The following is a 25,727-nucleotide window of genomic DNA, read 5'->3' as shown; positions in this document are numbered from 1 at the left end:
GTGGAGAGCGGGTGTGGTTGGGGTCCGTGAGGTAGATCAGGCGCTGGGGGTCCAGTCGGTGAGGTCGTTGGTCTGCTGCTCATTCAAGCATCCTTCAACACTTCCTAGCTGCAGAAACACTTTTATAGAAACAACTGTGACCACATCACTCCATACCAGATTTCTAAAGACATTTTCTCATCTTAGTTTGATATTTTACCTGCAGCTGAACCCAGATCTGTTTTTACCTTCAAGTTTTTAATCTCCCTTCATTCAAATGTTCTGCATGACGCCACCACTACTGCAACACGCCAAAAATGGAACATTACTGCCCCAGTTTTCATTTTCAATGTGCAATTTTCAAAGTATTCAGATTTATTTTTAATGTTTAAAAAATGGTTAGAAAATGTTCAGTTTGTCTTCACATGAGATGTGTGTGTTACGGAGGGGAGAGTTCCCCTGAGAGTCCTTCCTCTGCCCACCGCCCTGCCGGAGAGTCAGCGACACTCAAGATCAACATCCAGTTTGAAACTGATCAATGTCTTGAAATGTCTTGCTCAAGGACACACGGCAGAGCACGTGGCTGCGACCGGTGTCCAAATTGCTGTTGCATTTAAAATAAATGAGAGAACTGAGTCAAAGTGCCGATTGGAGAGTTTTTCCACAGGTGGAACCTGCTGGTTTCCAGGTGATGGAAGTCTGCAGGTTTCTACAGACTGTTTGAATGTGAGGAATGTTTGTGACGTCTGTTAAAGCACCAGACGGACAGACGTGAACGTGTTGCTGCCTTCACATTATACCTGAGCTCATGTTTCCAACAGTCGGAGCTCCTGGTGATCCGCTCAGCTTTCAGGAAGTTCCAGTTATTGGAGCACCGAAGCCAACGACAAAGTGATAAAGTTTTTAAATGTGTATCATTTAGTTTGAATTATATTTTGGTCTATTTTAGAAACAAGACAAAGATCATTTTTAACCAAAATATATTCAAAAGCTCTTCGTATACAACGTGGGTCAAAAACTTGCCTGACTTGACTTGCATCAATTATTATTTGACACATAACTGAATATTTCATTCTAACATCTTGGAAGCAAAAATATGTAAATCATCCGGGACGTTATAAAAGATAGAGAGACAACAACAAACTCACACTTGGCGAGGTGGCGGTTCAGGTTCACAGGAACCATCAACTAACTGATCTCAATCATCGCAACTTCCTGGTCAGCGAGCAGCTTCAGTGAGACCTCAGACACTTCCTGTCCAGGGTCAGACACTTCCTGTCCAGGGTCAGACACTTCCTGTCCAGGGTCAGGCTGCAGCATGAAGGGAAGGAGGGAACTTTATCCCCACAGATCCTCTAACTCTTCTTGACCCGACACTCCGACAGTACAAAGTATTAACTCCATTGTATGATCATTTTTGCATATTTTGGACTGCTTGGTTTACTCGGCCGTTTGGATGACATTTTGGAAGACATAATACAGAATGATGTTTTCATGATATTTTTGATGAAATTCACTGATGTGACATTTTGGACAACATGTCACTTTGTTTCCACATGACCTCTACATTGTGTTTTGGTCTGTGTCTGGTGGGTGTGGTCTCCTTCCCTCCTCCAGGCTCCTCCCTCTTCCAGGCCCCTCCCTCTTCCCTGCCTCCCAGCTCCTCCCTCTTCTACTCCTCCAGGCCCCTCCCTCTTTCACTCCTCCAGGCCTCTCTCTCCTCCAGGCCCCTCCCTCTTCCCTCCTCCAGGCTCCTCCCTCTTCCCTCCTCCAGGCCCCTCTCTCCTCCAGGCCCCTCCCTCTTCTACTCCTCCAGGCCCTTCCCTCCTCCAGGCTCCTCCCTCTTCTACTCCTCCAGGCCCCTCCCTCTTCCACTCCTCCAGGTTCCTCCCTCTTCCCTCCTCCAGGTTCCTCCCTCTTCTACTCCTCCAGGCCCCTACCTCTTTCCTCCACCAGACCCCTCCCTCTTCCCTCCTCCAGGCTCCTCCCTCTTCCCCTCCTCCAGGCTCCTCCCTCTTCCCTCCTCCAGGCTCCTCCCTCTTCCACTCCTCCAGGCCCCTCCCTCCTCCAGGCTCCTCCCTCTTCTATTTGTCCGGCCTACACAGCTTCTCTCCACCGATCACCTCCTGACAGTATTTCAACTGGTCACCTGTTCCCGCTGCGCAGCTCGTTTGTGTAAGTGTAAGTTTTGACCCTCGTCTGGTTCTGATCCATCTGTTCTCCTCCTGACTCAGTTTACCTGCCATCTATCCGTCTGTCCATCTGTCCGTCTGTCCATCTATCCGTCTGTCCATCTGTCCGTCTGTCCATCTATCCATCTGTCCATCTGTCCGTCTGTCCATCTATCCATCTGTCCATCTGTCCGTCTATCCGTCTGTCCATCTATCCGTCTGTCCATCTATCTGTCTGTCCATCTGTCCGTCTGTCCATCTATCCGTCTGTCCATCTGTCCGTCTGTCCATCTATCTATCTGTCCGTCTATCCGTCTGTCCATCTATCCGTCTGTCCATCTATCCGTCTGTCCATCTATCCGTCTGTCCATCTGTCCATCTGTCCGTCTGTCCGTCTGTCCTGTCTTTCTGCCAAGAAAACTCACCTGAGATCCTGCCTCGGTCTATCCAGGCCCCGTTGGTCCAAACCTGCTGGCTTCAGGATTCGGAGACACCCTCCAGACCCCCCTCCTCCCCCCACCCCGGCAAACACACACGCGCGCACACACACACACACATATATCCCTTTTAATTGATTATTCCCTGTTCTGTCTGTTCTTGGGTTCTCCTGTGTTTACATAGAACACACATTATGTACGATGATGTTTGTACATTTTGGACCACATGCTCGACCAAAACACGTTCATAACATTTTGGGCGAACTATTCTAGTATGACATGTTTTTGATATTTTCGACGACATACTATAGTATGATATTTTTGTGATATTTGATTTTTTAATCTTAACACAACTTTTGCAGTCTTTAGATGACCTTGTGTTGCTGGCATTAAATTCAAAATAAACATATTTTTTAGAAAACAATCAAATGTCTCAATCTCAATATTCGATATGTTGTCCTTGTTCTATTTTCTATTAAATATGGGTTTATGTGATTTGCAAGGTCTTGTGATTATTATTTCTATGGCATACGGTAAATTTTGTCCTCGTCGTCCGAAATTGTGAAAATGCAGTTTTCAGTCAAATAGCTGTTCAGACAAACACTGGAAAAAAATCACCAGCCCAGAAAATCTATTGTTCTAGTTGTAGGAAGAAATGTGTCATCGGGCATAAAACTGTGTGCTCAGAGCTCAAAGTATTTATTAATCAGTTAACATTGTATAATAATCATCAGCTGCAGATTTACAATGTTTACAGATGGTTTACAAACTAATGACTAATCATTACAAATATCTGGTCCATCTGTGACATTACCTGATTTTTCACGATGTCTTAACGGTTTACAAATCATTTGTTAATCATTAACAAAAACTAAACGTAGTATAGAAACTGTTACGTGTGCAACAATGAACAGTTCATTAATGAAATCAGATTACTGATGTTATCAGGATTATTCAAGTCATTGACTAACAGATGTTACACAATCAACTGAAATAAACTGCAGCATTACCAAATATCATTTCAGTCTTTTAACAGTTTTAACTCAAGTTTAACGAACTTAATTTCCCATTTATTAATGATGATTTAAAAGTGTGACCAAAAGGTCAGAACACCAACACAGCACTTGGAGAACACAGAATGGATATTGAAATGGCTGGATTCTGTGCAGATACTTGATAATGTTAAAAAATATGGTGGTAAGCCGGTTGAGTCCAGCTGGTGGCGGCCCACCTGGTGGCGGCCCACCTGGTGGGCGACAGGCTCCTTGTGTTTAAGGCGCTTCACAGTGTTGGATGAAGGACGCGCGGCGCACTCAGGCCGAACGCTAGATTCCGTACTTGGTCTTCAGCTCCTCCACCAGGCTGATGTACTCCGTCATGGCGTCCTCTTTGCTCTTGCCTGATGGACAAAAACAGTTTAATGAAGCAACTCCACGAGACCAAATAATGAAGACATCAGCACTTTGTACCCAACAGACGCACCGAGCCGTCACATGCAGAGGTTACGTTTCAACACAGTTTGGCCTTCACGCTGGTCTGGTCCACTTTATTTAATACAGCTCCTATTTCCTTGTGAAAATGCATCATCCACATAAATAAATATAAATGTAGCAGCTCCCTCCATGACAGCAGCGCTCGTCACTATGAGCATCAACAGGGAGCAGTGTGTCGGCTAGAAAAGATCTGGTGGCAGTGGAGACTGTTGACGCCTACAAATTACCTGGACACTGTCCTCATCAACAGAGCACTGAGCTAACAGCTGTTCAACAGGCAGAAAGTCATCGTCACTAATTAACGTTAAGACGATGAGAATCTTGATGGCGGTCCAAAATAAAACCATGTTCAAACTTGGTTTCTGAGGTAAAAGGAGCCTTACGAGGGTACGTCAATAAGTCGGGCTGCTGCCACCGTGAGCTCGTCCCCCAGAGTCAGACTGTCAACACCGAGTTCCACCGGGACCTTCGGAGGGGAACATTCACTGGGAACCACCTGAACTGTGTCGCCATGGCAACAGGCTTCTCCAACATCCCAAAACGCTGCTTCTAGCACAACGAAAACAACACAACCGCCGCTCCTCCCGGCTGTTTCTTTCTGTTCCACAAACTTTGATGTTCTCTGCTCATCTTTCAGCAGCGGAAACCGTCGCAGACGCACAAAAACATCAACTCAGGAACTGACGACGATCAAGAAACAAGCAGTCCGTGGAGCCGGCAGCTCACGGACACAAGAGGTTCTGTTGAGGAGGTCAGTCACTCGGGCAGTTATTTAATACTCGGATCACAACGAGGGACGTGAACCAAACCTCTACTGAGATAAAAAGACCTTTAAAACGACAGACTGGAGCTCCAGCAGCAGATGAGGGTGAGTTTGTGGATGTGCAGCGGCTTCCATACGATACCTTTCTGCTTCTCCCAGGCGTCCCATTTAGCTTTCCCAGTGAAGTCAAACATCCCTGGACGATCTGTGGAGACAACAGAGTGAAGTACACAACACTGCTACAAACTTATTATAACGTTTTTAAAGCACATTTGTAAAAATAACTTGAGTAAAAGGTGGAAAGGTGACGAAACGGAACAAAACCAGCTCAGGGCTGGGGCCGCATTCAATTCAGCTCAATTTCATTCGTGTGTAAATCTCAACATCTCAACATCTCGACAAATCGACGTCTCGACATCTCAACAACTCAACATCTCAACAACTCAACATCTCAACATCTCAACATCTTCAACATCTTCAACATCTCAACAACTCAACAACTCAACATCTTCAACATCTCAACAACTCAACATCTCAACATCTCAACATCTTCAACATCTCAACATCTTCAACATCTCAACATCTCAACATCTCAACATCTCAACATCTTCAACATCTCAACATCTTCAACATCTCAACATCTCAACATCTTCAACATCTCAACAACTCAACATCTCAACAACTCAACAACTCAACATCTCAACATCTTCAACATCTCAACATCTTCAACATCTCAACATCTCAACAACTCAACATCTTCAACAACTCAACAACTCAACATCTTCAACAACTCAACAACTCAACATCTCAACAACTCAACATCTCAACATCTTCAACATCTTCAACATCTCAACATCTCAACATCTTCAACATCTCAACAACTCAACAACTCAACATCTCAACAACTCAACATCTTCAACATCTCAACATCTCAACATCTCAACAACTCAACAACTCAACATCTCAACAACTCAACATCTCAACATCTCAACATCTTCAACATCTCAACATCTTCAACATCTCAACATCTCAACATCTTCAACATCTCAACAACTCAACAACTCAACATCTTCAACATCTCAACATCTTCAACATCTCAACATCTCAACATCTTCAACATCTTCAACATCTCAACAACTCAACATCTCAACAACTCAACATCTTCAACATCTCAACAACTCAACAACTCAACATCTTCAACATCTCAACAACTCAACAACTCAACATCTCAACAACTCAACAACTCAACATCTCAACATCTCAACATCTTCAACAACTCAACAACTCAACATCTTCAACATCTTCAACAACTCAACAACTCAACATCTTCAACAACTCAACAACTCAACAACTCAACAACTCAACATCTTCAACATCTCAACAACTCAACAACTCAACATCTCAACATCTTCAACATCTCAACAACTCAACATCTTCAACATCTCAACAACTCAACATCTCAACATCTTCAACAACTCAACATCTCAACAACTCAACATCTCAACATCTTCAACATCTCAACATCTCAACAACTTCAACAACTCAACATCTCAACATCTTCAACATCTCAACATCTCAACAACTCAACAACTCAACATCTTCAACATCTCAACAACTCAACATCTCAACAACTCAACATCTTCAACATCTCAACATCTCAACAACTCAACAACTCAACATCTTCAACATCTCAACAACTCAACAACTCAACATCTCAACAACTCAACATCTTCAACATCTTCAACAACTCAACAACTCAACATCTTCAACAACTCAACAACTCAACAACTCAACAACTCAACATCTCAACAACTCAACAACTCAACATCTCAACATCTTCAACATCTCAACAACTCAACATCTTCAACATCTCAACAACTCAACATCTCAACATCTTCAACAACTCAACATCTCAACAACTCAACATCTCAACATCTCAACATCTTCAACATCTCAACATCTCAACAACTTCAACAACTCAACATCTCAACATCTTCAACATCTCAACATCTCAACAACTCAACAACTCAACATCTTCAACATCTCAACAACTCAACATCTCAACAACTCAACATCTTCAACATCTCAACATCTCAACAACTCAACAACTCAACATCTTCAACATCTCAACAACTCAACAACTCAACATCTCAACATCTCAACAACTCAACATCTTCAACAACTCAACAACTCAACATCTTCAACATCTCAACAACTCAACATCTCAACAACTCAACAACTCAACATCTCAACATCTCAACATCTCAACAACTCAACAACTCAACATCTCAACATCTCGCAGCACGAGAGTCAAATTCTTACAACAGAAAAAAAACTCCTTTTAAACTGGGAGAACATTTGAGTGATTTTAATGTGCAAATGATGCTTTTTGGAGCTTTGTTGAGATAACAGAACAAGTAAACAGCATCATTTCCTCAAACATACATTTTTGTTGAATATTTTATTTGGTAAAAACTGTTTTTACATATTTACTTTTACAACCATCTACTTTAACAAAAAATAAAAAAATTCAAAATGCTTCCGAGTGAAATTTAAATGTGTATAACATCATCTACATGTGCACAACACTGAATAATTGTGAATACTCACTAGTGTGTTTCACTCTGAACACAATACCAAGCAAACTGAAGACGAGCAACACCATCTCACAAACTGAATCAACATCAATATCAAACATCAGATCTTCACCGTTACAGATCTGATCAAGTTTGCTTTGAGAAACATTCCCGTGTGTGAAGATGCCTGAAGACATCAGACTTTCTTTAGTTTTGATCGTTACGTGTGTGAACAGATCAGGTTTCAGACATCTGGGCTTTTGTTTATATGTCAAAGTGGGAGAGATGTTTTATTAAAGAAGGTCAAATAGATTAAACACATTTCCCAACGACTCATACAGCAGCGTATAAAAAACTTAAGATTTTATAACTTTACATTCCACAGAAATGTCATCAAGTTTAACGACAACTTTCTCTCCTGATGTTTTCAATGTGTCCCCGTCATCATCTCTCAGGCTCCACCTCCACCTCCACCATCAAAGTTCTCTCTAGTGGCAGCTTGTGTACGAGGCGTTCAGGGGACGTCTGTTCATTGAAGGGACAGAATATAACCACGATGTGTGAAGTCATTTTCTTTTGGTTAAAATATATTTTATAGGTCTGGTATTAAAATAAATATCTTGTTCAAAAAAGATTGAAAAATGTCAATGATTTCCAGCCATTTATAGAAAAACTATTTTACTACTTTGAATTTCCACACAAATTCCCCAGATGTCCCCGTTTACCACGAGCACTCAAACGCAGCACGCCTCGGTGGATCCCTGTGGAGCTGGAGGTTGTAAAAAATGTTTCAAATATCCACACAAACATAACGAGATCTGTGCACACACGTTTATTAACCTGTAAATAAATACAAAAGGTGTCTTGGTCTGTGGACGCTTTTTGAAAGTTCCCAGACCTGTGAAGTTGAATTTAAAAGGTGAGACCAGCCGTCTCCTGCTCGCCTCGTCTTCAGACTGCTGCTGGTGTTCAGATGTCTCACCTGTGTTCACGTCGCCCACGGAGGCCTGTTTGAACAGAGAGTACACCTGCAGCATCTCCTCATCCGCCGGCTTCGCCTTCAGCTGCTTCACCTCAGCTGCTGCTGCGTCAAACTTGGCCTGCGGAGGAGAGGGCGACAGTCTCGTAACCACGGCAACACCAGCGGTTTGTCCACACACACACACACACACACACACCTTCTCTACAATATTATACTCTAAACTGGAGCTGAATGCAACATGTGACTCAACGACTGAAGTCCGAATCCACCAAGTTTACTTTCATCACCAGACCGCGTCTCTTTTTAGAGACGACCTCAGGAACACGGCCTTATGGGTAACCTGGAGGTGGGTTCAGTGGGCCACTCCCCTGAGGTCCAGCCTGAGGTCCAGCCTGAGGTCCAGCCTGAGGTCCAGCCTTGAAGACTAGAGGACTAGAGGACTAGAGGATGGCCTCGGTCTCAGTACCAGCTATCTAACTGCTGTCGGCCATGCTGGCGGAGTCAGAACAGGAAGTGAAGGTCCTGCAGACTGGAGGATCAAACCATGGCTCCCTCCGGTGGAAACTCGGTTTGTCTGCATGTATAATAGTTTGTCTCCCGACCTGTGAGGAAACATTCAACCCATGATGCAACAGGAGCAAAGCTGGGCCTGCAGCCATGGTTCGGTACCAAAGGCCTGGAGGTCAAAGGTCACGGAGAAATGTCTGACTGTCCCACCTTTCCTGTCGCTGGTGAACTTTGCCCTACATACACCAGCGGCCACGCACACGTCATCCCGGTCTAATGAACGAATAAACGGAGAGCTCATAATGGCGGTGGGGGGGGGATGGGGGAGGGGGGGACGTTTCATAGATTACAGAACAAACACGCTCTTTTACTCTGTTATACGGAGCGCGCACAGGATAACCACCGACGGGATTACCGACGGGATTACCGACACAACCGGTTACAGCAGTCTTTTGTTCGGCACGTGTTCGCTTGAAGAAACCGGACCGGAGGCTCGCTAAAAACTAACGGCTATCAGCTAACGGCTTCCGTTACCGCTTGTTTAACGGGACGCGGCGGAAGATAAACAAGCGGTTAGATTTCCTCCAACACATTTCCACCCACCTGGACGTCAGCCATCTTCAGAGTTCGGGTGGTACCGGTGCTGCTGGCGGCTCCGCGGACAGACGGTGGAGGACAGACGGTGGAAGACCGGAGGGAGTCTGAGGTCCACTGTCCACCTGGCTCCTCCCCCTCCCTCTTCCCATCACCGCGACCAGTGAGCTCGACCCCCGTGCGCCTGGACACGCCCACCCTTCGACGCTATTGGCTGACTCCAAGACAGACGTGCTGTCCCAATCATTCATTGGGTGGCGTGAACTTTTTAACCAATCATGCGTCTGGAACAGTCAGACCGTTATGAAGCATTTCATGTACGGAAAACAGGAGCCGCCATCAAGGCACGTAAACGTACGCCATTAATTTACAGTCAATAATACACTGATAAAAACTGGAGTAAATACACGAAGCGATTGAGGAAATCATCTCACCAACTTCAGGTTATTACACAAGCAGAACAAAAACGAACAAAGTAGAGCAGTTTCTGTTGAGGCCGCAGACTTAATAAAAGAGTTCTAGCTTCAAGTCTGAAAAATGGTTCTGATCCAGAAGTGTCTTCAGCTGCAATAAAACGGTGAACGCAGCAAATTCACTGATGTTTCTTCACTTTTGCCAAGACAATCCATCCACCTGCCAGGTGTGGCACATCAAACGGTTCGTTTCACAGGTGACCTTTGGACTGGACCGACCCTCAGCAGCCGTGTCAGTTCAGCTCGTCGTCCTCGATGTCTACCCGGTAACGGGGAATGGTAGACAGCGTCAGCTCCTCCGTACCCATCTGAAAATAACACAACTACTTGCCTGTTGTCAGAAATGAAAACCTTTTTTCTGCTGAACACAGCCCAGAGGAATCCTCATCATCATGGTGGTTCTTATTCCATCCTTTTACTTCGTGATATTGCGATATGCTTCACATCCACCGTCTGCTCTTCTGCCTGCTGTATATAGAAGTGGACTGAGCTTATGGGTCTTATAGTGCCTTATAGTGTAATACCACCGAGGGCCAACAGGGGCTGGCTCCCATTCAAAAAGTGTCAACTTCTCCCATCAAATACAAAGTCGGTAAATGTCCACGAGTCATTATGACGTCATCAGCTGCATTCACTTCTTGTTAGCTTTCCGGAGGTCCATCTGAAAATATTCCAATCATTGATTAGATATTAGGCCTACATTTATTTATTTATTTCCATTTTTTGGGGGCGTGTCTGTTTGATTGACAGGCCTGTGGTGCAGTCAGGTTACAGCTATCGGTGGGCGGGACGTAGTATCGTCAGGTTTCCAATCAGATCCTTAGATACACAAGTGTCATTACACATCTTTATGACCTTTTTAAGGACAGATTATAAAAACAATTTAAAAACATTTTTATTGTGTATTTAGACATGACAAGATGTTTAAAAGAGAATAAAGAGGTGGTTTGTTGGTGGTGTGTCTCTGACAGGAGATCAGGAGGTGGATAGATGCTGAGGAGTAGCTGCTTTATTTGCACATTTAAAACACTTAAAATATTAATTAGTAATCCTTCAGTCAAATTCTTAAAAAAACCAACAGGGAACACAAAGTCCAGAAACCAGACGACACAGTAGAGCAACGATACGCAGTTTCTGTTGAGGCCACAGACTGTTTATAAAAGTGTTCGTAGCTTCAGGTCTGTAAAATGGTTCTGATCCACAAGTGTCTTCAGCTGCAATACCACCGAGTGCCACTAGAGGTCGGCTCCAAAAAGCCTCCGGCTCCATAGACTCCCATTCAACTTCTCTCATCAAATCCGAAGTGAATCAAATGTGTCCATCAGTTATCTCGGTGTTGTTAGCTAAAGTCACTCCTTCTTATTAGTTTTCTGGAGGTCCATCTGAAAATAATCCCTCATTCATTAGAAAAGAAGATTCAAGAAGACCTGTTTTTGGGGGCGTGTCTGTTTGATTGACAGGCCTGTGGTGCAGTCAGGTTACAGCTATCGGTGGGCGGGACGTAGTATCGTCAGGTTTCCAATCAGATCAGTCAGATCCACCGCTGGCTCCTCCCCCAGCTCGTCCAAATATGGTCACTTATGGCACAAAAAAAGCAAGATGGCGGCAGCCAAATTACTGAACTGGAGGCTTCAGAACACACAAAGCAACGGGTTTGGTCACTGCTGCCTTCTGATTGGTTACAGAGACATGAAGACGTTGTTTCTGGTTCTGTTGTTTACTTTTTCCTGCATGATGAGTTTTAAGAAGGAGATCTAACTTGTGCTGTGTTTTAGGGGCAAAATGAAAGAAGGGAAACAACTGGAGCCTGACTGTTCACATTATTCAGTCTTCTCAGCAGCCAGGCGCTTTGCTGCATGCATGTTCTTAAAGATGTGAGATGTGTCATACGGCGGATCCTAACACGAGGATGTCTTATTGAAGTGTCCACATGTTTACATGTTTATTTTGGTGACATTGGGGGAGAAGTGAGAACCAATCCCCTGAGATGAATGTGCAGCCGAATGTTAGTTAATGAACAGTTGAACTCACTGGCTCCTGTGGGTGAGGTCGTTGTGTCTCCATTCCTGGACACACATCCCCCACGTGGTTCTGCTGCAGATTTTTCTCAAGCTCTCCTCAGTAATGCGTTTTTGTTCTACTTGTGCGTTGGGAACATTTTCTGTGGTGATTTAAAATTGAATTGAGCATTTCGACCTGACCTAACCTAAAAAAAAAAAAAAAAACAGACTTAACAAACTGGTTAAGAAGGCCGGCTCCATCATTGGTTACAAACTGGACAGTCTGGAAAAGGTGGTGGAGAGGAGGACGCTGAACAAACTATTGTCCATATTGGATAATCCTGTCCACCCTCTCCACCACCTGCTGCAGGGACAGAGGAGGACGTTCTCCTAAAGACTCCTCCAGCTCCGCTGTCACAAGGACAGATACAGGAGATCATTCCAGATACAGGAGATCATTCCTGATACAGGAGATCATTCCTGATACAGGAGATCATTCCTGCCGACCGTAATTAGTCTGTACAATAACTCACCTCTGGCAAAATCCATCACATAACAATAACACTGTTGACTGTGTTTCTTGGTTGTTTGTATATAATATATATAGATATATACTGTACTGTATATACTGTGCATTTTATATTTTGTACTGCTATTTTACTGCTATTTTATTGCTTTTCTATTGTTCTATTATTATCTTATTGCTTCTGTATGCTGCTGTAGCGAAAAAAATTTCCCCTCGGGGATTAATAAAGTAACTATCTAACCTAACCTAACCTAGAGGTTTGTTCAAGCGCCAACCAACAGTGACGTTAGCCACTGGTTTGGAACTTATCGTTATGAAGCCACCAGTTTGACTTTGCATAATAATAATACCATAAGTGACCATATTTGGACGAGCTGGGGGAGGAGCCATCGGTGGATCTGACTGATCTGATTGGAAACCTGACGATACTACGTCCCGCCCACCGATAGCTGTAACCTGACTGCACCACGGGCCTGTCAATCAAACAGACATGCCCCGAAAATATTTTCAGATGGACCCACAGAAAACTAATGAGAAAGAGTGACTTTAGATAACAACACCAAAATGATTGTGGAAAAAAATGTATCTACGTTGTTTTTTTTACTCATGACCAAAGACACAGAGTGCAGTGAATATTACTCTGTTACCTTAAAAAGAACAAAATTAAAACCACTTTAGCTGTCAGAAAAGTTTATTCAGCATATTTTAAAACAACATTAACAACAAATGGAAGTCCTAAGTCAGGAAAACAGATAATAAAAATAAAAAGGCACACTAGTCTGGTGCATAAGCTTCCACTTTAAATAGAACCCCACAAATCAAAACTCTTCAATATAAACATGATATCACGTTTTTTTTATTTTTTGTTCCAGCATGCTGACCTTTGACCGCTGTCCTTTTCCAATCTCTGCTCTCACCAGGCAGTTTTAGGGTTTGCTTTAAAGAGACCGTATTCGTCTTTACCGAAGAAGGCCACTTCTGTTTCATTAGCTGAAAGGACAAACAGACATGTTAGCGTCAACACGGTGCTGAAATCATCCGGGTCAAACCTCCGGGGCCGGAAACTATGCAGAACTTATTATATTACCTGTGCACACTAAATAGAAATCTGTGCTCTCAGCATTTTTGACAAATGAAATGTTCAAGGCTCCATCGGGGTCAAACAAAGCAAAATTCGTTGGATTTTATGAAGGAAATACTTGAAAAAGTCTAATTTCTCAGAAACAATTTAGTTTTGCCAGAAGAAACGTAAACAAACGAATCAGAATGATTTTATTATTCTATTCATCTGGTAAAAAAAGACTGACGAGTACTGCGGCTGAAAAAAATCCTACACTTCATCTATATTTAGACAAACAGGTTCCAGGAAAGTAAAAATACTGAATGAGTAACTATAATTAACAACTGTAATGACAACGTCTATATGCGCAGCAGACTGTTTGAAGCAGTTCGCCTTGTCATCCAGCAGAGGGCGCCCTAACTATCCAGCATGGCCTATTGCAGCCCCTATTCGCCCCAGTATGATCATCAGTGATCAGACGGAGGTAAAAATGGAGGACGCTAGCGAGTAAAGCCGGGCAGAGCTGAACATAAGGACACCCAAACCTCTGAGAAGCAGTGAGTGGAAATATTTCCAGTTCAACACCGTAGAAGTCACCAACAAAGATTCACTGTTTATAAAAGTGTTCGTAGATTTCGGGTCTAACAAATGAGGCCGATGCAGAAGTGTGTTAAGCTGCAATACCACCGAGTGCCACTAGAGGTCGGCTCCAAAAAGCCTCTGGCTCCATAGACTCCCATTCAACTTCTCTCATCAACTACAAAGTAAATAAAGCCAAAAGAATTCATGAATTAACGGACAGACGTCATCCTTAAATCCTTCTCATGTTGGCTGAACAAAAGGACAAGAGAAGGCAGATTGTTCACGAGTTCACAAATATACTGTCTGGAGTATTTATTGGACAACAATGACAAACTCTTACCGACGCCAGCAGCTCGAAGGGTTTGGCCGTCTTGCAGAATGAGCTTCTCGTCGTCCTCTAAGCTCATCACCAACTCATTAGTCTGAAAATAAAAAATGACACTTTCATTGTGCGTCACGTCGAGCTAACAGCATCTTTTAAAGTTAAAGTGACTCTGAGCATCAGGATTCTTCTTTGTGAAGGCGTGTCAGCTCCTCGGCAACTGTGACCGTGTTTAACTGGCAGCTTCTAACATTAAAGGATGGACCCTTCTTATAAGCAGCTGTCACTCATCAATATGTTATGTGTCCATTAGAGCTCCACTTCATCATGAGCTGCAGGAAAACTGGCTCAGCATGGGAATATATGTGAGAATCACAATTATCATTCGATTTAGCATAATAAAACTGGAGGAGAGTTTCTTTTGGGGATCAGGCAAGAGAATGAAACGCACATATTAACTCTGGGAAGGGATTGAATAGAGAAAACAAAGGCAATAACTTTATACATAAAACATTTAAACTATCACGACGAACAAATAATGCATGTCTCAATAATGATTAAACACATTTGATATGTTGTCTTTGATCTATGTTCAATTAAATATTAGTTTACAATCCGTTTTCATTTACATTTCACACAGCGTCCCAACTGCTTAGTTGTACATGATTGCACTAAACATTTGTGTTAAACTGTAGTCTAATTATCAAGTTACAGCCTTCATGTGGAAAGTGACCCGAGATGCTTATGTTGTGATTTGGGCTTTTATAAATAAAACTGAACTGAAATGAGATTTTCTTTTTGGAAGACTTTTGCTTCAGTGGGTTTTATTCTCTAAAATTCTTACTTTTGTCACAATTCTAACTCCATAGACGTCTGCAGACGTCTGCAGACGTCCGCAGACGTCCGCAGACGTCTCCTGTCCCTGCAGCCTGTCACTTCCTTCAGATAGATACCTTTGCTCCATGAGCTTGATGGATGATCTTCATTGTGTCTGAAAAATACAAGAGAATGGAATCAGATGCAGTTGATGGATTGGATGAACACACTGATTTATAATCATAATTACCAGTACAACACCTCAACTCAGCGATTACTGTTTTAAATGTGTTTTTATGCTTCTCAGATGCAATAATGTGACAAAGTGATTGTACAGGTTTGAGGTGTGGCTGGTAGCACACAAGTGGCTCTTTTGACTCAATTAAAATATATTAATATATGATAATAAAAAGCCCAACTGGCACTTTGACACGTTGTCTGGTTACATACTCACACTCAACAGCACATTGCTTCAACAATCAACTGTCAATAAAAATAGAGTCCGGCATACGTACCATACGGGTGTTTCCTGAACGGAGGAGGGAGTCCTGGTCTCGTAGAAATATCTGGAAGACATCGGTAGGTTTATCACGACTTTATCCTCCGATTCATTTTCAAAAACACACGTTGTTTCAACACATTCAGGTCACCCACAGTTTCACTCCAAGTAAGTCAGCAGCGATGTCAGAGGGTTGTTCAAGAACACTGACGTCATTAAAGAATCCCTAAAGACTCCTTTAAAGGCTTCATGAAAAGAGGTTTTGTCTGTTTTCTAATCACAGACCTCAGCTGGAACTTTGTCTCCTGATGACACAGAACAATCGATCTGTAATTCACATATCAGAGCGTGGAAGTTATTAGACGTCTCACAGCTCCAGCAGGGAAACGCATCAAGATGCAGCGAAACAAAACCCGTCATCCGTTCAGCCATGTTGCTCAACTGGAAGATCTTTAACACATTCACACACCGGTTCTCATCAGAGTCCCGGACAAACCTCAGGTACGTCCAGCTGTCCTCACACCTGCCATCATCACCACGGTGACTGTGGTCTGATCGGATATCAGTGCAACAGCGTGACAGCGTGACCTGCATGACTGAACCTTCAGACATAAACAAATGAACCTACGTTATCGACTAGTTGTTGAATGAACATGAATTAAACATCATCTAAAGCTCTTATTTTGACAGCTGATGTAGTCCTTGTTTCTATATTCCAGTCACAGACTGTCTGTTCTGGAAACATACGCAGCTTTTAGGACCTTTGAGGACCTTTTATCACCACGGTTCTCCAAGTTCAATAAATACATAAAAAAGATTAGAACTAAAATATTTCTGTGATGTGCAGCAGGATTATTATCACAGTGATTACATATTTATTCTGGTATCAGGTAGTGCTTAAAAAAATAAAAGGCATTTTTCTTTCTCGAGTTGCAATTTTTTTTAATTCATGCAATTTTACACTAAAAAACTCACTTAAAACTCCACAAATTACATCACAAATTTTGAGAAAACATTTTTATCACAACAATCACAAAAATACTGAAATCCCGGCACGACTGCACATTATTTTTCAGACCCAGACGTTACGTCCACTTTAACATTCACTCTATATATTATATGTATGTAATTCGGCTGTGAGACGAGTTCAGGGACCGTCTACAAAGTACAACACTGAAAAAAAAGAGCTACAGCAAAAACATTTATTATCCCCAACCTCATTCAGTGTCGTCATCAAAATCACTTCAACGCTCTCCTGCTGGTTTGGAAATTTTGAGAAGCTTTTTATTTGGAAAAACTTGATGATTTCACATACCATAATCTCCTCTTGTTTTTAAAAAAAATTTTAAATCCTAAAAATTATGAGACAACACTTCTTTTTTTGTTTTTCAAAATAAGACATGTAGAATAACCAAAGTCATGAACACGTGAAGGGATGTTTGTGACACTAAAATTAAATGAAATTATAGAAAAGCCTTGAAATCATGAAAATGAAGTAAAAGCACACGATCCTAAACTAAGTTTCATAGTAAAACCAGCAGGAGGTGATTGATGTGTGACGTGAAATTCAAGAATGAAGCCATGGGAGAATGATTGACAGCTGATGGATGGGAACAGTAGCTGATTTGAGTCATACACTTAAAGCTTGTTGGTCAAATCCCATCTTAATTTGATGATTTTACTGTATAAGGATGGTTGTTGAAATATAATGTTTGTTCAGTACTTGGCAATAGTTGTTGTAAAGATTAAACTTTTATTATGTTCTATAAAAGTTTATTTTCCGGAGCCAGACAGACTTTTTCCTGCTTATTACTGTGCACACACCTTCTGAACAGGATGAACAGTACGTAAAACTCAAGAGTGTCAAGAGACACAGAAACCTCCCGGCTGATGTGTTTTCCACTATATCACCTGTATATCCACTATATCACCTGTATATCCACTATATCACCTGTATATTCACTATATCACCTGTATATCCACTATATCACCTGTATATTCACTATATCACCTGTATATCCACTTTATCACCTGTATATTCACTATATCACCTGTATATCCACTATATCACCTGTATATCCACTATATCACCTGTATATCCACTTTATCACCTGTATATCCACTATATCACCTGTATAACCTGCTCCATCCTGATTATTAGTCTCTGCTCCATCCTGATTATTAGTCTCTGCTCCATCCTGATTATTATAGTCTCTGCTCCATCCTGATTATTAGTCTCTGCTCCATCCTGATTATTATAGTCTCTGCTCCATCCTGATTATTATAGTCTCTGCTCCATCCTGATTATTAGTCTCTGCTCCATCCTGATTATTATACTCTCTGCTCCATCCTGATTATTATACTCTCTGCTCCATCTTGATTATTAGTCTCTGCTCTTTCCTGATTATTATACTCTCTGCTCCACCCTGATTATTATACTCTCTGCTCCATCCTGATTATTATACTCTCTGCTCCATCCTGATTATTATACTCTCTGCTCCACCCTGATTATTATACTCTCTGCTCCACCCTGATTATTAGTCTCTGCTCCATCCTGATTATTATACTCTCTGCTCCACCCTGATTATTATACTCTCTGCTCCATCCTGATTATTATACTCTCTGCTCCACCCTGATTATTAGTCTCTGCTCCATCCTGATTATTATAGTCTCTGCTCCACCCTGATTATTATACTCTCTGCTCCATCCTGATTATTATACTCTCTGCTCCACCCTGATTATTATACTCTCTGCTCCATCCTGATTATTATACTCTCTGCTCCACCCTGATTATTAGTCTCTGCTCCATCCTGATTATTATACTCTCTGCTCCATCCTGATTATTATAGTCTCTGCTCCATCCTGATTATTATAGTCTCTGCTCCATCCTGATTATTATACTCTCTGCTCCATCTTGATTATTAGTCTCTGCTCCATCCTGATTATTATAGTCTCTGCTCCATCCTGATTATTATAGTCTCTGCTCCATCCTGATTATTAGTCTCTGCTCCATCCTGATTATTATACTCTCTGCTCCATCCTGATTATTATAGTCTCTGCTCCATCCTGATTATTATAGTCTCTGCTCCATCCTGATTATTATACTCTCTGCTCCATCCTGATTATTATAGTCTCTGCTCCATCCTGATTATTATAGTCTCTGCTCCATCCTGATTATTATAGTCTCTGCTCCATCCTGATTATTATACTCTCTGCTCCATCTTGATTATTAGTCTCTGCTCCATCCTGATTATTATAGTCTCTGCTCCATCTTGATTATTAGTCTCTGCTCCATCCTGATTATTATAGTCTCTGCTCCATCCTGATTATTATAGTCTCTGCTCCATCCTGATTATTAGTCTCTGCTCCATCCTGATTATTAGTCTCTGCTCCATCCTGATTATTATAGTCTCTGCTCCATCCTGATTATTAGTCTCTGCTCCATCCTGATTATTATAGTCTCTGCTCCATCCTGATTATTATAGTCTCTGCTCCATCCTGATTATTATAGTCTCTGCTCCACCCTGATTATTATACTCTCTGCTCCACCCTGATTATTATAGTCTCTGCTCCATCCTGATTATTAGTCTCTGCTCCATCCTGATTATTATACTCTCTGCTCCATCCTGATTATTATACTCTCTGCTCCATCTTGATTATTAGTCTCTGCTCCATCCTGATTATTATAGTCTCTGCTCCATCCTGATTATTAGTCTCTGCTCCATCCTGATTATTAGTCTCTGCTCCATCCTGATTATTAGTCTCTGCTCCATCCTGATTATTATAGTCTCTGCTCCATCCTGATTATTAGTCTCTGCTCCATCCTGATTATTATAGTCTCTGCTCCATCCTGATTATTATAGTCTCTGCTCCATCCTGATTATTAGTCTCTGCTCCATCCTGATTATTATACTCTCTGCTCCATCCTGATTATTATACTCTCTGCTCCATCTTGATTATTAGTCTCTGCTCTTTCCTGATTATTATACTCTCTGCTCCACCCTGATTATTATACTCTCTGCTCCATCCTGATTATTATACTCTCTGCTCCATCCTGATTATTATACTCTCTGCTCCACCCTGATTATTATACTCTCTGCTCCACCCTGATTATTAGTCTCTGCTCCATCCTGATTATTATACTCTCTGCTCCACCCTGATTATTATACTCTCTGCTCCATCCTGATTATTATACTCTCTGCTCCACCCTGATTATTAGTCTCTGCTCCATCCTGATTATTATAGTCTCTGCTCCACCCTGATTATTATACTCTCTGCTCCATCCTGATTATTATACTCTCTGCTCCACCCTGATTATTATACTCTCTGCTCCATCCTGATTATTATACTCTCTGCTCCACCCTGATTATTAGTCTCTGCTCCATCCTGATTATTATACTCTCTGCTCCATCCTGATTATTATAGTCTCTGCTCCATCCTGATTATTATAGTCTCTGCTCCATCCTGATTATTATACTCTCTGCTCCATCTTGATTATTAGTCTCTGCTCCATCCTGATTATTATAGTCTCTGCTCCATCCTGATTATTATAGTCTCTGCTCCATCCTGATTATTAGTCTCTGCTCCATCCTGATTATTATACTCTCTGCTCCATCCTGATTATTATAGTCTCTGCTCCATCCTGATTATTATAGTCTCTGCTCCATCCTGATTATTATACTCTCTGCTCCATCCTGATTATTATAGTCTCTGCTCCATCCTGATTATTATAGTCTCTGCTCCATCCTGATTATTATAGTCTCTGCTCCATCCTGATTATTATACTCTCTGCTCCATCTTGATTATTAGTCTCTGCTCCATCCTGATTATTATAGTCTCTGCTCCATCCTGATTATTATAGTCTCTGCTCCATCTTGATTATTAGTCTCTGCTCCATCCTGATTATTATAGTCTCTGCTCCATCCTGATTATTATAGTCTCTGCTCCATCCTGATTATTAGTCTCTGCTCCATCCTGATTATTAGTCTCTGCTCCATCCTGATTATTATAGTCTCTGCTCCATCCTGATTATTATAGTCTCTGCTCCATCCTGATTATTATAGTCTCTGCTCCATCCTGATTATTATAGTCTCTGCTCCACCCTGATTATTATACTCTCTGCTCCACCCTGATTATTATAGTCTCTGCTCCATCCTGATTATTAGTCTCTGCTCCATCCTGATTATTATACTCTCTGCTCCATCCTGATTATTATACTCTCTGCTCCATCTTGATTATTAGTCTCTGCTCCATCCTGATTATTATAGTCTCTGCTCCATCCTGATTATTATAGTCTCTGCTCCATCCTGATTATTATACTCTCTGCTCCATCCTGATTATTATAGTCTCTGCTCCATCCTGATTATTATACTCTCTGCTCCATCCTGATTATTATACTCTCTGCTCCATCCTGATTATTATAGTCTCTGCTCCATCCTGATTATTATAGTCTCTGCTCCATCCTGATTATTATAGTCTCTGCTCCATCCTGATTATTATAGTCTCTGCTCCATCCTGATTATTATAGTCTCTGCTCCACCCTGATTATTATACTCTCTGCTCCACCCTGATTATTATAGTCTCTGCTCCATCCTGATTATTAGTCTCTGCTCCATCCTGATTATTATACTCTCTGCTCCATCCTGATTATTATACTCTCTGCTCCATCTTGATTATTAGTCTCTGCTCCATCCTGATTATTATACTCTCTGCTCCATCCTGATTATTATAGTCTCTGCTCCATCCTGATTATTATAGTCTCTGCTCCATCCTGATTATTATAGTCTCTGCTCCATCCTGATTATTATACTCTCTGCTCCATCTTGATTATTAGTCTCTGCTCCATCCTGATTATTATAGTCTCTGCTCCATCCTGATTATTATAGTCTCTGCTCCATCTTGATTATTAGTCTCTGCTCCATCCTGATTATTATAGTCTCTGCTCCATCCTGATTATTATAGTCTCTGCTCCATCCTGATTATTAGTCTCTGCTCCATCCTGATTATTATAGTCTCTGCTCCATCCTGATTATTATAGTCTCTGCTCCATCTTGATTATTAGTCTCTGCTCCATCCTGATTATTATAGTCTCTGCTCCATCCTGATTATTATAGTCTCTGCTCCATCCTGATTATTATAGTCTCTGCTCCATCCTGATTATTAGTCTCTGCTCCATCCTGATTATTATAGTCTCTGCTCCATCCTGATTATTAGTCTCTGCTCCATCCTGATTATTATAGTCTCTGCTCCATCCTGATTATTATAGTCTCTGCTCCATCCTGATTATTATACTCTCTGCTCCACCCTGATTATTATACTCTCTGCTCCACCCTGATTATTATAGTCTCTGCTCCATCCTGATTATTAGTCTCTGCTCCATCCTGATTATTATACTCTCTGCTCCATCCTGATTATTATAGTCTCTGCTCCATCCTGATTATTATAGTCTCTGCTCCATCCTGATTATTATACTCTCTGCTCCATCCTGATTATTATAGTCTCTGCTCCATCCTGATTATTAGTCTCTGCTCCATCCTGATTATTATAGTCTCTGCTCCATCCTGATTATTAGTCTCTGCTCCATCCTGATTATTATAGTCTCTGCTCCATCCTGATTATTATAGTCTCTGCTCCATCCTGATTATTATACTCTCTGCTCCACCCTGATTATTATACTCTCTGCTCCACCCTGATTATTATAGTCTCTGCTCCATCCTGATTATTAGTCTCTGCTCCATCCTGATTATTATACTCTCTGCTCCATCCTGATTATTATAGTCTCTGCTCCATCCTGATTATTATAGTCTCTGCTCCATCCTGATTATTATACTCTCTGCTCCATCCTGATTATTATAGTCTCTGCTCCATCCTGATTATTATACTCTCTGCTCCATCCTGATTATTATAGTCTCTGCTCCATCCTGATTATTATAGTCTCTGCTCCATCCTGATTATTATAGTCTCTGCTCCATCCTGATTATTATAGTCTCTGCTCCACCCTGATTATTATACTCTCTGCTCCACCCTGATTATTATAGTCTCTGCTCCATCCTGATTATTAGTCTCTGCTCCATCCTGATTATTATAGTCTCTGCTCCATCCTGATTATTAGTCTCTGCTCCATCCTGATTATTATAGTCTCTGCTCCATCCTGATTATTATAGTCTCTGCTCCATCCTGATTATTATACTCTCTGCTCCACCCTGATTATTATACTCTCTGCTCCACCCTGATTATTATAGTCTCTGCTCCATCCTGATTATTAGTCTCTGCTCCATCCTGATTATTATACTCTCTGCTCCATCCTGATTATTATAGTCTCTGCTCCATCCTGATTATTATAGTCTCTGCTCCATCCTGATTATTATACTCTCTGCTCCATCCTGATTATTATAGTCTCTGCTCCATCCTGATTATTATACTCTCTGCTCCATCCTGATTATTATAGTCTCTGCTCCATCCTGATTATTATAGTCTCTGCTCCATCCTGATTATTATAGTCTCTGCTCCACCCTGATTATTATACTCTCTGCTCCATCCTGATTATTATAGTCTCTGCTCCATCCTGATTATTATAGTCTCTGCTCCATCCTGATTATTAGTCTCTGCTCCATCCTGATTATTATACTCTCTGCTCCATCCTGATTATTATAGTCTCTGCTCCATCCTGATTATTATAGTCTCTGCTCCATCCTGATTATTATACTCTCTGCTCCATCCTGATTATTATAGTCTCTGCTCCATCCTGATTATTATACTCTCTGCTCCATCCTGATTATTATAGTCTCTGCTCCATCCTGATTATTATAGTCTCTGCTCCATCCTGATTATTATAGTCTCTGCTCCACCCTGATTATTATACTCTCTGCTCCATCCTGATTATTATAGTCTCTGCTCCATCCTGATTATTATAGTCTCTGCTCCATCCTGATTATTATAGTCTCTGCTCCATCCTGATTATTAGTCTCTGCTCCATCCTGATTATTATACTCTCTGCTCCATCCTGATTATTATACTCTCTGCTCCATCTTGATTATTAGTCTCTGCTCCATCCTGATTATTATACTCTCTGCTCCATCCTGATTATTATAGTCTCTGCTGCATCCTGATTATTATAGTCTCTGCTCCATCCTGATTATTATAGTCTCTGCTCCATCCTGATTATTATACTCTCTGCTCCATCTTGATTATTAGTCTCTGCTCCATCCTGATTATTATAGTCTCTGCTCCATCCTGATTATTATAGTCTCTGCTCCATCCTGATTATTATAGTCTCTGCTCCATCTTGATTATTAGTCTCTGCTCCATCCTGATTATTATAGTCTCTGCTCCATCCTGATTATTATAGTCTCTGCTCCATCCTGATTATTAGTCTCTGCTCCATCCTGATTATTAGTCTCTGCTCCATCCTGATTATTATAGTCTCTGCTCCATCCTGATTATTAGTCTCTGCTCCATCCTGATTATTATAGTCTCTGCTCCATCCTGATTATTATAGTCTCTGCTCCATCCTGATTATTATACTCTCTGCTCCACCCTGATTATTATACTCTCTGCTCCACCCTGATTATTATAGTCTCTGCTCCATCCTGATTATTATACTCTCTGCTCCATCCTGATTATTATACTCTCTGCTCCACCCTGATTATTAGTCTCTGCTCCATCCTGATTATTATAGTCTCTGCTCCACCCTGATTATTATACTCTCTGCTCCATCCTGATTATTATAGTCTCTGCTCCACCCTGATTATTATACTCTCTGCTCCATCCTGATTATTATACTCTCTGCTCCACCCTGATTATTAGTCTCTGCTCCATCCTGATTATTATAGTCTTATAGTATTATCGTGTTTATTTTATTAATTTTTGTTCATCAACCTGTTCCGTGACTCCCGCTGTTGTAAACGGACTCACCGTCTCTGACCAGCTGCATGAAGTCCTGCACCGTCTGGTCCAAGGGGACACCGTGAAACACGACAGGTTTGAAGTTTCTGTGCTCGAAGGACCGGACCAGCCGAACAGTGACCACCGCTTCACCGGACATATCTTCCCACCGGACACTCCGCCGCCACGTGCACCGATGAACCCGCGAAAAGTTCTCTTTTAACGGCCCTCCCGGTTAAATGTCCTTCTGCTCGGTTTGAGTGTGTTTAGCATGTGTTCCGAAACAAACAATCTACCGGGCGGAAGGCCATATTAATCAAACACGTTCAGCTATCAAGACTCGACGAGTCGATGACCGAGCGCTGCGTTTGTTGGCGCATTCCTTATAACAGTAGCGCCACCTGCCGTATTGGAGTATGAAGGGCATGGTGGGAACAAAGAGGCAGTTACTGGTGGTTTTACGCTTTTCTTTTGTTACCTATATTAAAGCATTTCACAGGGTAAATCCAAGATATGTTGACCTTCGGCCAAGAATTGAGTTTGTGCCAGCCGCAAACAGCCGACAAAAAGTCCATAGATTTGAGGTTGTAAAAACAGTAACCCTATTAAACATTTTTTTGTATTGTATCATCAGGTTTAAAACATCAGCAGATCTGTATTAGTACCCCTTTAAGTAAGGGCATTGTTTAGGTTATATCATTGATTATAATAATAGTTGGAAATGACGGCTGTTATTTGAACCTCCAGGTCATACAGGTGACGCTTGTATGGAGCCTATCATTTCTGCTGGGTTGTGAATATATACAGTAGGGTTACTAGTGAACATACTTTTTTGCAATTGTTTTGAATTGAATACAAATGTTACAAATAATAACATCAGATTTACAAATTTCAGCAAAGACTTATTATATTTTTGTGAAAATACCACGACTTTCAGGATATTTTGGGTTTTTCCCGTTGAAACTATAGTCTTTCTGATTTAGCTCTTCTTCACTTTGACCGGTCAGTAGGCATGAGAATAACATCCTCTTGGTGAGACCCAAAAACAGAACAACAGTTTTTTC

The 25,727-nt window shown here is 41.6% G+C and overlaps 2 protein-coding genes across 2 annotated transcripts; both read right to left on the bottom strand.

Moving 5' to 3' along the window:
• Nucleotides 1–3,270: 3,270 nt before the first annotated feature.
• dbi (diazepam binding inhibitor (GABA receptor modulator, acyl-CoA binding protein)) lies at nt 3,271–9,644 on the bottom strand. The gene is made up of 4 exons (XM_069155184.1): nt 9,512–9,644; nt 8,402–8,519; nt 4,986–5,048; nt 3,271–3,986 (listed from the first exon to the last, which is right to left on the bottom strand). The coding sequence occupies exons 1-4, from the start codon at nt 9,524–9,526 to the stop codon at nt 3,913–3,915; spliced, it is 270 nt and encodes an 89-aa protein (XP_069011285.1). The 5' UTR covers nt 9,527–9,644; the 3' UTR covers nt 3,271–3,912.
• Nucleotides 9,645–13,174: 3,530 nt separating this feature from the next.
• cunh2orf76 (chromosome unknown C2orf76 homolog) lies at nt 13,175–24,995 on the bottom strand. Its single transcript, XM_069155183.1, has 5 exons — nt 24,694–24,995; nt 15,797–15,847; nt 15,419–15,456; nt 14,484–14,565; nt 13,175–13,491 (listed from the first exon to the last, which is right to left on the bottom strand). The coding sequence occupies exons 1-5, from the start codon at nt 24,821–24,823 to the stop codon at nt 13,415–13,417; spliced, it is 378 nt and encodes a 125-aa protein (XP_069011284.1). The 5' UTR covers nt 24,824–24,995; the 3' UTR covers nt 13,175–13,414.
• Between the last annotated feature and the right edge of the window lie 732 nt (nt 24,996–25,727).

This window comes from Embiotoca jacksoni, unplaced genomic scaffold (assembly GCF_022577435.1).
Source record: "Embiotoca jacksoni isolate LCO1_2020_lvr unplaced genomic scaffold, fEmbJac1.0.p SCAF_2, whole genome shotgun sequence".
Lineage (NCBI taxonomy): Eukaryota > Metazoa > Chordata > Actinopteri > Embiotocidae > Embiotoca > Embiotoca jacksoni.
The sequence above is the reverse complement of the archived record's forward strand: the minus strand, read 5'-3'. Positions and strand labels throughout refer to the sequence as shown.

Excerpts from the sequence above, each read along its gene's own strand:
- dbi (XM_069155184.1), bottom strand. Across the intron at positions 5,049-8,401 it reads CGTGGGCGACGTGAACACAG|ATCGTCCAGGGATGTTTGAC; the intron begins GTGAGACATCTG and ends TTGTCTCCACAG. Across the intron at positions 3,987-4,985 it reads CGCCTGGGAGAAGCAGAAAG|GCAAGAGCAAAGAGGACGCC; the intron begins GTATCGTATGGA and ends TTTGTCCATCAG.
- cunh2orf76 (XM_069155183.1), bottom strand. The coding sequence starts at position 24,823 with ATGTCCGGTGAAGCGGTGGTCACTGTTCGGCTGGTCCGGTCCTTCGAG. Across the intron at positions 15,848-24,693 it reads CATGCAGCTGGTCAGAGACG|ATATTTCTACGAGACCAGGA; the intron begins GTGAGTCCGTTT and ends GATGTCTTCCAG. Across the intron at positions 13,492-14,483 it reads CCTTCGAGCTGCTGGCGTCG|CTAATGAAACAGAAGTGGCC; the intron begins GTAAGAGTTTGT and ends TTGTCCTTTCAG.